The sequence below is a fragment of the Microtus pennsylvanicus genome, chromosome 12 (genome assembly GCF_037038515.1).
Source record: "Microtus pennsylvanicus isolate mMicPen1 chromosome 12, mMicPen1.hap1, whole genome shotgun sequence".
In the NCBI taxonomy this organism is placed as follows: domain Eukaryota; kingdom Metazoa; phylum Chordata; class Mammalia; order Rodentia; family Cricetidae; genus Microtus; species Microtus pennsylvanicus.
In genome coordinates this window covers 35,805,961-35,820,265 of record NC_134590.1, presented here as the reverse complement: position 1 = coordinate 35,820,265, position 14,305 = coordinate 35,805,961, and the positions used below count along the sequence as shown (strand labels likewise).

General features: G+C 42.2%; 1 protein-coding gene across 4 annotated transcripts in view; it reads right to left on the bottom strand.

Moving 5' to 3' along the window:
• Positions 1–14,305, bottom strand: part of Rfc1 (replication factor C subunit 1) — a 66,413-nt gene that overhangs the window by 39,876 nt on the left and 12,232 nt on the right. For all 4 annotated transcript variants that reach the window (XM_075943415.1, XM_075943417.1, XM_075943416.1 and 1 more), the window contains exons 2-4: positions 7,659–7,787; positions 3,954–4,029; positions 1,853–1,975 (exon numbers count right to left, since the gene is read on the bottom strand). In XM_075943415.1, coding sequence (XP_075799530.1) covers positions 1,853–1,975; positions 3,954–4,029; positions 7,659–7,787 — 328 coding nt within the window. The remainder of the gene's footprint in view (positions 1–1,852; positions 1,976–3,953; positions 4,030–7,658; positions 7,788–14,305) is intronic.

Sequence of the window (14,305 nt, the reverse complement as noted above, 5' to 3'; positions counted from 1 at the left end):
CAGCGTACCAGCGGGAAATGTCTTCTATAGATTAAGTGAGGTGGGAAGACCCGCCCACCGTGAGTGAGCAAGACTAATTTGGGGGCAATGACTGGACTAGAAAAGGAGGAGGAAGCAAGCTGAGCCAGCATTCATTCCTGCATCTCATGCGGATGCCACGTGACCTGTTGCCCTGCCGTCCTCACTGTGTCACCTCACACTGGGAAAGATAAGCCTTTCTCCCTTAAACTGTGGAGTATTCTATCACAGCAACAGAAATATAACTAAGATAACGGGCACACTGTACCCCAAATTCTTAGCTAAGATAAGGACAGTCCTCACTTGTACATACATATGCCATGGGCTGAATGGAGCAAGCATTGAGTCAGATGTGATAGCTCACACCAGTAATCCCAAACTGAGTTAGGAAAACTGATGTGAGTTCAAGGCCAACCAGGGCTATACAGCAAGACCACGTCTCAAAAAGAAAGTAACAAAAGACGGGGAGGGGAAATCAAATTGTCTAGTGATTGTAAAAATCTCATGTAAGATACTGAACATCTCTTCAGAAGGTTGTAATTAAAAATTATTCTAATAAAAAGGGAATCTGTGATCAGAGCCCTTAGTGTACTTAAATTAGAAAATAAGGATAAGCCCTGGTCCACAGTTAAAGTCACAGCTCTGGCACTGACATTTTTACTGGAAAGCTTGACCACACATCCTCACTTACACAACAGACCTACTACCATACTGTTTTAACCCTCCACACATTTAAAATGCCACAAAGGCAAAAGGGACCTCTTAAATGTTGTACAATATGCCTAAGCAGATATTTAGCAACAAAGTAAAAGGGTTAAAAATGCCACTCTGTCCCTGTTGTAAGAAACACATCAGTCCTACCCAGCTTGAGACCCATACCATGAGAGGAGCTCACCCCTGAGGGCCAGGACCCAGAGGAGGAAGAGCTCAGAGACCTAAGATAGAACCAAACACAACTGGCAAAAAAAAAAAAAAAAAGGCAATGAAATGATTCCTACTAACATGCTGCTATATTCACAGTTGCCTAGCCCAACAGTCATCAGAGAGGCTTGACCAAACAACTGACAGAGACAGTTGCAGAGACCTGTGCACAGTCAAACATTAGGCGGAGTTCAGGGAATCCTTCGGAAGAGGGGAAGGGAGGAATGTAGGAGTGAGTGGGGTCAAAGACACCACAACAAAGCCCTCAGAACTAACTAAGCTGGACTCATCATGGCTCAGAAACTAAACCAAAAACCAGGGAGCCTACAAGGCACTGACCTAAGGCCCCTGCATATATGTTACAGCTGTGTAACTTGGTCTTCTCATGGGACTACTAACGGTGGGAGCTGGGGTTGTCTCTGACTCTGCTGCCTGCTTTCAGGAACCATTCCTCCTACTGGATTGCCTTGTTTAGCCTTAATAGAAGAGGCAGTGCCTAGTGTCACTGCAACTTGATATGCCGTGACTGGCTGGTATCCATGGGAAACCTGCCTTTCTTCTGAAGAGCAGCAGAGGAGGAAGAGTGGACTGGGGGCAGGGTTGGAGATGGGGGGGTAAAGGCAGGAGGGATGGGGAGGAAAAGAGGGAGGGAAAACTTTGGTTGGGATATAAAAACAAAACTAAATAAACAAAAAAGAAACACAACAGTATTAAAAATGTTTCAAAAAATAGTTCAGGTGTGGGAGAGATGGCTCAGCAGATACGAGGACTAGCTACTGCCAGGTGGTGGTGGTACACACCTTTAGTCCTAGCACTCAGGAGGCAGAAGCAAGTGCAAAGGCTCTATCTAGGTCATGATGCCCTTCCTCTGACAGATACAATTCAAAAAGCCAAAATACATTTGATGCCTTACCTGTCTCAGAAACGTAAGTAACAGGATCCTTCCGAGAAATTTTACCAGGTTTAGAAGGTAGTGGCAATTTTTCTGATTTCTTTTTAGCATTTTTTACCTGCACTGTCTCCTCTGAGTCTGAATCTACAAGAGAAGGATTAAAACCATGAAAGGAAATACCAGTGTATTTTTAAGTGGTCATTATGAACCAATCCCCTAAGAAGCATCTCTTGATGAATTCTTTACATTACTTTTATCAGTAATAAACTCCCGCATTAGATACTATTACTGTTTTAACGACCAACCCAAACCTTAAAAACTACCCATGTGGGCTGGGAGCATGGCTCAGTCGGTACAGGTGCTTGTTGTCAAGCCTGATGACCTAAGCTCAGTAACCAGTACCCACACAGTAGGAGAAGCCAACTCCCCAAATCACCTGTCCTCCACATGTGGTACACACACACACACACACACACACACACACACACACACACACAAAAACAAAGCACAACAGGGGGCTGGAGAGATGGCTCAGTGGCTAAGAGCACTGACTGTTCTTCCAGAGGATCTGGGTTCAATTCCCAGCAGCCACATGTGAGTTCAGAACTGTCTATAATTCCAGTCCCAGGGGACCCGACACTCATAGCAAAACACAAATGCACATAAAATAGTTTTAAAAAAAACCAAAACAAAGACAAAAAAAAAAACCCCACAAATATACTATCTTTAACAATTCGGGAGGCAGAGGCAGGTAGATCTCTGTGAGTTCGAGGCCAGCCTGGTCTACAAAAGGTTCCAGGACATGCTCCAAAGCTACAGAGAAACCCTGTCTCGAAAAACCAAAAAACAAAACAAACAAAAGAGTCAATTCTCTCCTTCCACCATGTGTGTCCAAGGAACTCATCAGGCTTGACTAAAATAGGTGGGGGAAAAATACCAGAAAATATGAAAATTAAGTCAGGTATGATATGTGTGTGTGTGTGTGTGTGTATGGTGCAAGGGACTGAACACAGGCCTGCAGTGCTAGCACTTAGGAGCCTAGGCAATATTACAACACCCTGTTTCAATATATAAACAGGGCTGGGGGCTATGGTTCAGTGATAGAGTGTTTGCCTACTAGGCAGAGGGTCTCAGTTCAATCTCTGGTTTTACAAAATAAATAAATGAATAAATAAGACATATGCACAAAAAGTCCTGTTCCCCATCTCAAAACTATATCCAAAGAAAATCCTTTAAATTCTGTTTATTACTTTTTCAACAGAAATGAAATTACCATATCTTCCTATCATACACAAAAAATAAACTTTGAATATCTTCTTTGGGGCAAGCAAGATGGTTCAGCAAATAAAGACACCTACCACCAAGCCTGATTACCTAAATTCAATCCTGAGGACCTACTAAGTGCAAGAGAGCACCAGCTCCTACAAGCTATCTCTGACCTCCACTCACACGCCATGGTACACATGACCACATACACACAAATTTATTAATTAATGTACCCAATATTTGCTTTAACAGCAGCACTGTAAGGTACTTTCTTTTCTTTTTCAAACAAACTCAACTTCTAAGAACCTCGATTTGAAAAAAATTAATGGGAATATTCCTTTTTTTTTTTTTTTTTTTTTTGGTTTTTAGAGACAGGGTTTCTCTGTAGCTTCGGAGCCTGTCCTGGCACTAGCTCTGTAGACCAGGCTGGCCTCGAACTCACAGAGATCCACCTGCCTCTGCCTCCCGAGGGCTGGGATGAAAGGTGTGCACCACCACTGCCCGGCCACACAGCAGTTACTAATGTCAGAAACACGTGTGTCTCAGATGTCAGTTTGGAAAATAGTTACATGCGAAATAAAAGACTTTTTTTTTTTTGTTTTGTTTTTTTTTTTTTTTTTTTTGTTTTTGTTTTTCGAGACAGGGTTTCTCTGTGGCTTTGGAGCCTGTCCTGGAACTAGCTCTGTAGACCAGGCTGGTCTCGAACTCACAGAGATCCGCCTGCCTCTGCCTCCCGAGTGCTGGGATTAAAGGCGTGCGCCACCATCGCCCGGCTGAAATAAAAGACTTTTAAACCTCAAAAAAAATAGTTACATGCGAAATAAAAGACTTTTAAACCTCAAAAAAAAAAAATTACCTGAATCATAGATGATCCTCTTTTTCTTGTTGTTCGGCTTCGGTTTGGAGGCATCCTCTTTACAGGAATTATTAACCTGTAGACAGCAGGGTGTAATTAGAACAAAGGAAGCCTATACAACTTAGCCTGTCATTCTCATTACACTCAGGCTTAGTGGCTGCCAACAGAAGCGACTCCAAGTACTTAAAAGGTCAAAGTTTTAAAAGGCTAACTTAAAAGAACTAAACCAAGTCAAGCAGTGGTAGCACATGCCTTTAATCCCAGCATTCAGGAGGCAGAGGCAGGGAGGTCTCTGAGTTAGAGGCCAGCCTGGCCTACAGAATGAATTCCAGGACAGCCAGGACCACACAGAGAAACCCAAGATTTCACCTGCTGCCCTGCAAACAGGAAATCAAGAATTTAGAGCCTGAGTTTGGTCAAGTAAATTACATGGTAAGCCAAAAGAACCAACAATCTTTTGAGGAATGTAACTGGATCCAATACAATAAACCCAAAATAAAGAAAAAAATTTCGACCTGTGTGGTTAAGTGCATCAAGACAACGAATCATAAGGATCCAGATATCTGTCAATCATCACTGCAATGTTTGTGTGAGCTGCTTTTGGATAAATTTAATATTTAAATCAATAAAATAAAGATATCCCTCCTGGAAATAGTTGAGCCGTATCAAATTAGCAGCAGTCCTGAGAAGCTAACCTTCCCTGGAATGAGAAAGAATTCTTCCTGCCTGACTTCCTCCAGAACGTCAGCTTTTTCCTGCCTTTGGACTGGAATTGGACCACCACTTCTTTGTTTTGGCTTTTGTTTTGTTGTTGTTGTTTGGGTAGAATTGTCTTTCGTTTTTAAAACAGGGTTTCTTTGTGTAAACTTGGCTGTCCTGGAACTTGTTCTGTACACCAGGCTGGTCTCAAACTCACAAAGATCCACCTGTCTCTGGCTCCCTAGAGCTGGGATTAAAAGCGTGTGCCACCACTGCCTAGCTAGACTCATGTTTTTACTCACAGTTCCTTTATGGCATTCTGGGCTTTTTCTAGCATGTATCTCAAAATCCCTCCAGTCATAATTTTTAGAAAAATAACTTGGTTATGTTCTAGTGCTCTATGGAAAAGTAAGAAATTTAAGTACTGAGCTGAAGAGTTTGAAACAGAATGCTGATTGTACAGGTTGAGCTCTAAAAACTTATGGTAAAGATGACTTACACAAGAAAATTCACAGAATCACGAACCTGGGCCCTTAGAAGCTCAGAGACTGAACAACAATCAGGGAGCCTGCATGAGTCTGACCTATGCTCTCTGCATACATGGTATGGTTGTGTAACTTGGTCTTCTTGTGGGACTCCTAACAGTGGGAGGAAGGGCTGTCTCTGACTCTTTTGCCTACTTTTGGAACCCTTTTCCTCCTACTGGGTTGCCTCATCCAGTCTTAATATGAAGGGATGTGCCTAGTCTTATTACAACATGATATGTTATGTTTGGTTGATAACCCTGGGAGACCTGCCCTTTTCTGAAGGAAAACAGAGAAATGAATCAGGGGGAGAAGGGAGGTGCGGGAGGAACTAGGAGAGAAAAGAGGGGAAACTGCGGTCAGGATGTAATTTATGAGAGAAGAATTAAAAAAATCCATATGCTAGACCTTGGTAAAATGAGAAAGAGGAAGGAAGGAAGGAAGGAAGGAAGGAAGGAAGGAAGGAAGGAAGGAAGGAAGGAAGGACGGACATGACTTGGAAAATTATTTTAACTACTCACCCTGCAAAAATGAGACAGAATATTTTGAAAAAAAAAGTAACAAGGGTGTAGTCGAACTATCACTAAAGAAGTATTAATACATGCAGAAACACTGCCAATTTCAACTAAAGGAGATTAAAAACAGGACAAAACAAATACTAATAGACTAAGAGATCATCAGGACTGACTTCATTTTCAAAGGGAAAAACATCATCTTATTCAAAAGACCAGTCTTCACCTGAAGCCTCAAAGGTAAAAGAGTCATAAAGAGTCCCAAGGACAAGACTGCTGCCTGGACCTCAGGAATGGAACCCCGGTGGGTCTGCAAAAGAGATTATAAAACCAAAGCTTATCTGTACCTTTGCTGGGTTCTGGCCTTGCCTGAGAGCCATTATCCTTCCCTCTTAATACCTTAAGAATGGAAATGTCTACTCTGTCTCTCTACCGCTATTATATGCAGCTTTCCGAGGTTCACAACTAGAAAAGAACTTGCCTAAAAATGAATCACACCTTCAAGCCTTATTTATATTTGACAAGTCTTTATACTTGATGGTAGAATGGATCAATACTGGGAAGAGGGTGTGACTGAAATAGAATGGATAAAATGTTATAGACTGGATGTTTACATCCCAACTTCCTGTGCTGGAGCTCTAATCCTTAATCCCGACACTCAGAAGTCAGAGGAAAGTGGATCAATGTGAGTTCAAGGCCAGCCTGCTCTCCATAGCCAGTTCCAGACCAGCCAGGGCTTCTTAGTGAGACTCACTCTCAAAGCAAACAAACTTCCAAAGTAAAGTTAATGATTTAACGAGGTGGTATGGAGGAGGTCCTGATCTCACAAGTTTAGCATCCTTGTAATAAGCATCAGCAGGCTCAATCTCTCCTTCCTGAGCACAGGCACCCAAGAAAAAGCTGTGTGAGAACACAAGGAAGACAGCTGTGAATCAAGAGTCCTCACTAGAAACTACATCAGCCACAGAATCCTCATCGTGGAAAAACAGGCCCCAGAAGTCAAAGAAGTATGGTTGTCCGGTTTAAGCCACTGAGACAATGGTATTATGTTGTTGTGTCCAGAACAAATTAAAATATGGCCAGCAGACTCAAGAGTAAAGGCATTTAATAGAGATGATCCTCATATATTCCAGATACTGGAATTAACAGAAAAGCACTTGAAAGCAGAGTCTAACACCATTTACCTGAAGACAGGCCCTGTGTCTCTATGAACAAAACTGCTTTGTTTGTGGCCTGGACTGACTTGAAACTTCTGCCTCACCCTCTTTATCTTGATTATTTCCAGCATATGCCATGCCACCACAGATGGCAAATTTTGATCTTAAAATGCAAATGTTTTGCCAGGCACTGGTGGTGCACACCTTTAATCCCAGCACTGGGGGGGAGGGGGGGCAGAGACAGGCCGATCTCTGAGTTCAAGGCCCTCCTGGTCTGCAGAGTGAATTCCAGGACAGTCAGGGCTACACAGAGAAATCCTGTCATGAAAAAAAACAAAACAAAACAAAAAGCAAAGGTTTTATTTGGTTTTGTTGCTACTGTTGTTTTTTAATGAGTGTAGGAGTTTTGCCAGCAGATTAGTCTGTATACCCTATCCAGGCCTGGTGCCCACAGAGGCCTAAAGAAGGCTTCAGATCCCCTGTAAGTGAAATTACAAATGGTTGTGAGCCACCATCTGGATGCTAGAAATCGAACCTGGGCCCTCTGGAAGAATAAATAATACTCTTGACCGCCAAGCCAACTCTCCAGCACAAAATGCAAAGTTTTAACAACTCAAAGGAGAAAGGGGGAGAAGACAACAGGATTGAACGCAGCAAGCTAGATTAGACATATTAGCTTTATTTCTTTCTTCCTCCTCTGTCAACTGCACTGAAATCTCTAATTCTTCAGCACTCCCAACAAATCAAGGTTAGGAACTGAGCTTCCTGGACGCCTCTTGGACATACAGGACAAACTTGAACGTGGAAACTGACCTTGACTTCCTTTACTCCTTTCTTTCCTTTGACAGTTCCCACAGAAGGTTTTATTTTCTCATTCTTCTTTACCGTCTCATTTACAGGCTTTTTCCCACTTGATATAACCCCAAAGAATTTCCGAATGTCCTAAAAACAGAAGAGGAGACATGTAAATATTACACACATAACATTCTAATTTCAGTTACTAACAGGACAACTTTACTCAACTGGTCTAACCCAAGTCATCTCTCCAAATCAAGGCCATCTGTATTCAGCAGCATCCTTTTTATAAATAAAAGCCACCTGATAAAATTACCTGAATTAAAAATAAGTTTCCTGCCTGGTGGTGGTGGTGCATGACTTTAACTCCAGCATTCAGGAGATTGAGAAAAGAGAATCTCTGTGAGTTCGAGGCCAGCCTGGTCTACAGATTGAGTTTCAGGACAGGCTCCAAAGCTACAGAGAAACCCTGTCTCAAAAAACAAACAACAACAACAAAAAGGTTTCTAATATAAACTAACATTAATCCCAGGCAGTGGTGGCGCAGGCCTTTAATCTCAGTGCTCAGGAGGCCAAAGGCAGGCAGATCTCTGAGAGTTCGAGGCCAGTTTGGTTTACAGGCTCCAAGCTACAAAGAAACTGTCTCGAAAAAAAAATTAATATTAATCCTCAGAATGTAAGCAAAAACAAGTAAAACTTTTGACAGCATTTACTGCTCTTGCAAGGACCTGGGTTCAGTTCCCATCACCCATATTAAGTGGCTCATAACCACCTATAACAACCACCTATTTGGGTTCTCATGCCCTCTGCAGGCACCTACATGCATGTGGTGCACTTAACCTCATACAGACACATACACATAAATAAAAATAACAAAGCAGTTTTGTTTCCTTGTTTGCTTCTGTTTTTGGGAGACAGAGTTTCTCTGTTTAACAGCCCTAGCTGTCCTGGAACTAGCTCTGTAGACCAGGCTGGCCTCAAACTCACAAAGATCGGCCTACCTCTGCCTCCTGAGTGCTGGGATTAAAAGAGTGCTACACCACCATCCGGCAACAAACCAGTTTTAAATAATTGTTTTTGAGGAGCTGGGCGTGGTGGCACACGCCTTTAATCCTAGCACTTGAGAAGCAGAGGCAGGTGGATCTCTGTGAGTTTGAGGCCAGCCTGGTCTACAAGTTCCAGTATAGCCAGGGCTGCTGAACAGAGAAACCCTATCTTGGGGAGGGGAGAATCTGTTTTGACAATAGCAGCACAGTTATGAAGAGGCAGGTAGTGACTGAAAATGCATGCACATACAAATCTCATAGTCCCAGATGACTGAGAAGACACAGCTTGATACCACCAACAGCGACAAGACTTACACTTCAGTTTGAGAACCTGGATTGTTCTTAGAAACTAAGAACGTTGAAAAAAATTTTCTCTACATGATTCTTTTCAAACTCTAAAGAAAGAATAAAGAAAAACTGGTGCCTACTATAACATACCTTCATTATTTGACCCTGGGCTAAACTACAGCTTTCAAATTAATCATACAAGGACTTTACAATACAATTTAGCATTAAAAGCATTCAGTTTTCTTATTCTTTACATATATATTTTTCTTACCTTCCTTTTTTGCTTTATTTTTATTTTGTTTGGATACACAATGTATCCCTGACTGTCCAGAGGCTCACTATGAAGGCTAGCTAGGCTGGCCTCTAACTCATAGAGGTCTGCCCGCTTCTGCCCTCACCCCCAGTGCCGGGGTTACAAGAGCACACAACCACACCCAGCTCCCTACCTTTCTAAAACTACTGTAGAGAGGAAAGTGAACAGAACAGACCTTAGAATCAAGAAGCCTTTGTTTGAGTCTGCGCTCTAGTGCATTCTACTTGTGCGACCCTGGACAATTCGTTGGTATCTCAAGCTATTTTCAGTTAGGTGACATAGGATTCATTATACCTACCCTTTACAAAGCTCCAACATACATCTGTTATCATTTTAGCTCAGCAAAAAGCTTCTCCTCTATTATTCACTCAAATCCCTGAAACAACACCTTTTATAAACTATTTAAAGCAAAGAGGTAGGATTTCATATCTTCCTTTGCAGATCTGTTATATAAAAAGTTCTAACTCTTCGAGGTCAGCCTGGTCTACAAGAGATAGTTCCAGGACAGGAACCAAAAAGCTACGGAGAAACCCTACCTCGAAAAATCAAAAAAAAAAAAAAGTTCTAACTCATTAATTAAATCTAAGTTTAAAAAATCTTGCTAACATGGTGGCAGCATGTACCTATGACCACGTGGTACAGGTTGGAACATCAGGAGTTCAAGACCAGCCTTGGCTACACAGCAAGTTTTAAACTAGTCTGGGATACAAAAGACTCCCTCTCAAAAATAAACAAAGATATAAACAGTGAGCCAATGTGATGACCCAGAAAGTAAAAACGAGTGTCTGGAACCTATGTGAAAGAGGTAGGAGAGAACTGCCTCCTGAAAGTTGTTCTCTGACCTCCACATGTGTGTGGCATGTGTACATCCACACAGATATCACACACATACACACATACACACAAATATAATTATAATAATATTTAAAAGTAAGTAAATAAAACACAGCCTACTGAATAGATGCCTTGGCTATAAAACAAGACACTGGTGTCAAGTCGTGAAGAACAGGACAATAAGGAAAGCCACAGTCATGTATAATTTGCCAAGAACCAAGCTTGAGGCTGACTACTTTATTGCTTCTGGAGGAGATGACAGTTTCTAATCAGTCTCGCTTTTTAGGATTATACGGTGATTCTTCCCTCAAACAGTGGGGCTTAAACACATACAAAGGAAAGAAAAAGAAAAGAAGCCGGGCGGTGGTGGCGCACGCCTTTAATCCCAGCACTCGGGAGGCAGAGGCAGGCGGATCTCTCTGAGTTCGAGACCAGCCTGGTCTACAAGAGCTAGTTCCAGGACAGGCTCCAAAGCCACAGAGAAACCCTGTCTCGAAAAACCAAGAAAAAAAAAAGAAAAGAAAAGAACAGAGATGATGCAGGTGCTCCACAGAAACAGCAAAACTCTAAATTAAAAATCAGGGAGCAAGCCAGATGGCTGGAGGGTAAAGGCTCCTGCTGTCAGCCTAGGGACCTGAGTTCAAGCCCTGGAGCCCAGGGTGAAAGACAAGAACTAACTCCACATTGTCCTCTGACTTCCACACCTAAACCACGGCACACACATACACATACAGAAAGAAACAAAATGTAAAAAACATGATAATTAAATTTCTGGGTTTTTTTTTTTTTTGGTTTTTCAAGACAGGGTTTCTCTGTAGCTTTGGTGCCCGTCCTGGAACTAGCACTTGTAGACCAGGCTGGCCTCGAACTCACAGAGATCCGCCTGTCTCTGCCTCCCGAGTGCTGGGATTAAAGGTGTGTGCCACCACCGCCTGGCTCTTAAATTTCTGTTTTATACACCACAGACTAAAAGTAAAATATTCAGCGAATGAAGCAACTGGTAGCACTGAGCACTGACAGTGGGAGGCAGAGACAGGCGGATCTCTGTGAGCTAGTTCTAGGACAGGCTCCAAAAACACAGAGACCACCACTGGCAGGAACCGATCATTGCAGGTAAAAAATTTTTCTTTTATAAATAAAATGTCTGAACACATTACTGTTCAAGAATTTAACAGTTTTTTTTTAATTGTACCATGTGGGAGATTTTACAAGAGGTGTCTATCACCCCACATCTATGGATCCTTCTGGGATTCGTAGTTTTCATTGGCACCAAATGGTTTGATAATAGAAATATGATAAAGTCTTTACGAGACGAATCCAGGATTCTTAAGGCAGAGATTGAACGCTTAAAAACAATTGAGAAAAACAACAATCTTCTCAAGAATCAGTTTGAAGTTCTCCAGGCTGATAACAATCTTCTCAAGAATCAGTTTGAAGTTCTCCAGGCTGATGTTAAGGAGAAATTCATTACTATGGAAGAGGGAACAGCTGATCTGGATTGTAAGCTTCAGTCCCTTTCTGTAGGAACTGAAACATTAGTGGCTGATATTAAGGAGAAATTCATTACTATGGAAGAGGGAACAGCTGATTTGGACCATAAGATTCAGTCCCTTTCTGTAGGAAATGAAACATTAACTGAGAGAATCAAAACTGCTGAATGTGACAATCGGATTTTGTCTAAAGCTTATGACAGATTGACGGAAAGATTGTCATACAAGAAGGCACGGTTTATGCCATATGCATATAATTTTTAAAAGAAAGATCATAAAGGGGGCTGAAGAGATGGCGCAGAGGTTAAGAGCACTGCTTTACCTCTCCCAGAGGTCCTGTTAACTCCTGGCAACCACATGGTGGCTCACAACCATCTCTAATGAGATCTGGTGCCCTCTACTGACGCGCAGGTGTACATGCAGGCAGAACATTGTATACATAATAAATAAATCTCTAAAAAAGAAAGAAATTAGCCGGGCGGTGATGGTGCACGCCTTTAATCTCAGCACTTGGGAGGCAGAGGCAGGCAGATTGCTGTGAGTTTCGAGGCCAGCCTGGTCTACAAGAGCTAGTTCCAGGACAGGCTCCAAAACCACAGAGAAAACCCTGTCTCGAAAAACCAAAAAAAAAAAAAAGAAGAAGAAGAAAGAAAGAGAGGGAGGGAGGGAGGGAGGGAGGGAGGGAGGGAGGGAGGGATGAAGGGAAGGAAGAAGGAAGGAAGAAAGGAAGGAAGGAAGGAAGGAAGGAAGGAAGGAAGGAAGGAAGGAAGGAGAAAAGTTATAAAGAAGCTGAGCATAGCGGCACATGTCTAATTCTAGCAGTTGGGAGGTAGAGGCAGGCAGATCTCTATGAATTCGAGGCCAGCCTGGTCTACATAGTAAATTCCAGACAGAAAAAGATTGGCGGGGGAGAGGAGCCAGGCAGCTCTTGGGGAGGCAGAAGCAGGGAGGGAAGGCAGATTGAGATCAAGACCAATCTGACTTACAGAGCTAGTTCCAAATGGCCAGGGCTACACAGAGAAACCCTGTCTTATTTAAAAAGCCGAAAAAGAAAAGGGGGGAGGGAGATGGGAGTAGGGGAAGAACGAAGGAGCGGGGAGCAGCTAAAAGTAACTCCCCTTTTTCTCTTGCTGATTATTAGTTTAAAAAAACAGGGAAATTCAAGCAATACAAACAATTCAGGCAACGCTCACACAAAAGTTTTAGCAGCAATAACTGTTCTGCATGGAATCTCAGGAATAATGCCAGCTCAGTTTCCTGGAGGAATGCCCAGAGGTTCCTGAAGCTATGCAGGATTCAGAAGTGACTGTGGTCTTTCTGGATATGGCAGAGAAATAGGTAAATATGGCAAGTATCTGAGCAACCCAAAGATTATGAATCTCACCAGTAAATGTTCAGTCAAACTGAGAAGAAAAGCATATGGTCTTTCTGACAAAGCTTTTACTAAAAGTAACTACCTAAGGGATATCCAATTATACAAACCAGAGTCTTAGCCATACCATCAACAAAACTGTGTCTTAATGCTAGTCTCTACCTCTTAGCACCAAATGTAGCTCAAGATTTTTACAATAGTTTTCTAGGAAGGAATTCATTAAAATCATGTTTTTCTAGTAGAAATTATAAGTTTTCAACTTTTTACAGTCCTAGGGCTTGAACCTTGTCCACAGTATACACGTATTTTACCACTAAGCTACACTCCCAGCCCATCTCTTACTATTTATTGAGACAGGGTTCACTAAGTTGCCCAGGCTGGCCTTGAACTTATTCTGTAGTCTACTTAGGTCTTAATCCTCCTACCTTAGCCTCCCCGTGGCTACAATTACAGCACTGGCTGCTCTGGACCTGGGTTCAATCTCAGCAGCCAGAGGATCTAACACCCTCTCTTGGCTTCTTATGAGCACTGTATTCACATGGCACACAGACACACATACTATAGAGATTTGCATTGATATGGATCTTGGCTTATTGATATAAATTTAAGGTCAATTTTGTTATATATATTTCTGGTCTTGATTAAGGTATTGTGTTTGTACAACTCATTTAAAAATGTAATGTATAATTTTAAAATACAGGTTAATAGCATCTATAATAGTCAAGCTTGTAGTCATGTTAGTTAGGTTTTTTAGATATATAGAGATATATTTCAGTTAGGTAGAGATTCTTCAGCTCTTTCAGAGGTCTTCAGAATATGGCATTTAATGTTTTAAGAAGCCGGGCGGTGGGCTGGAGAGATGGCTCAGAGGTTAAGAGCATTGCCTGCTCTTCCAAAGGTCCTGAGTTCAATTCCCAGCAACCACATGGTGGCTCACAACCATCTGTAATGAGATCTGGTGCCCTCTTCTGGCCTGCAGGCATACACACGGACAGAATATTGTATACATAATAAATAAATATTAAAAAAAAAAGAAGAAGCCGGGCGGTGGTGGCGCACGCCTTTAATCCCAGCACTCGGGAGGCAGAGGCAGGCGGATCTCTGTGAGTTCGAGACCAGCCTGGTCTACAAGAGCTAGTTCCAGGACAGGCTCCAAAACCACAGAGAAACCCTGTCTCAAAAAACCAAAAAAAAAAAAAAATGTTTTAAGAACTTACGACTTTTCATGACAATGAGACACAACTGCTCCTGGCAGTACCAGTCTACCTCAAGAGGATGATGGGCATCGAAGAGGCTCCTTATGGAGTTTGGTAGTCATTTGC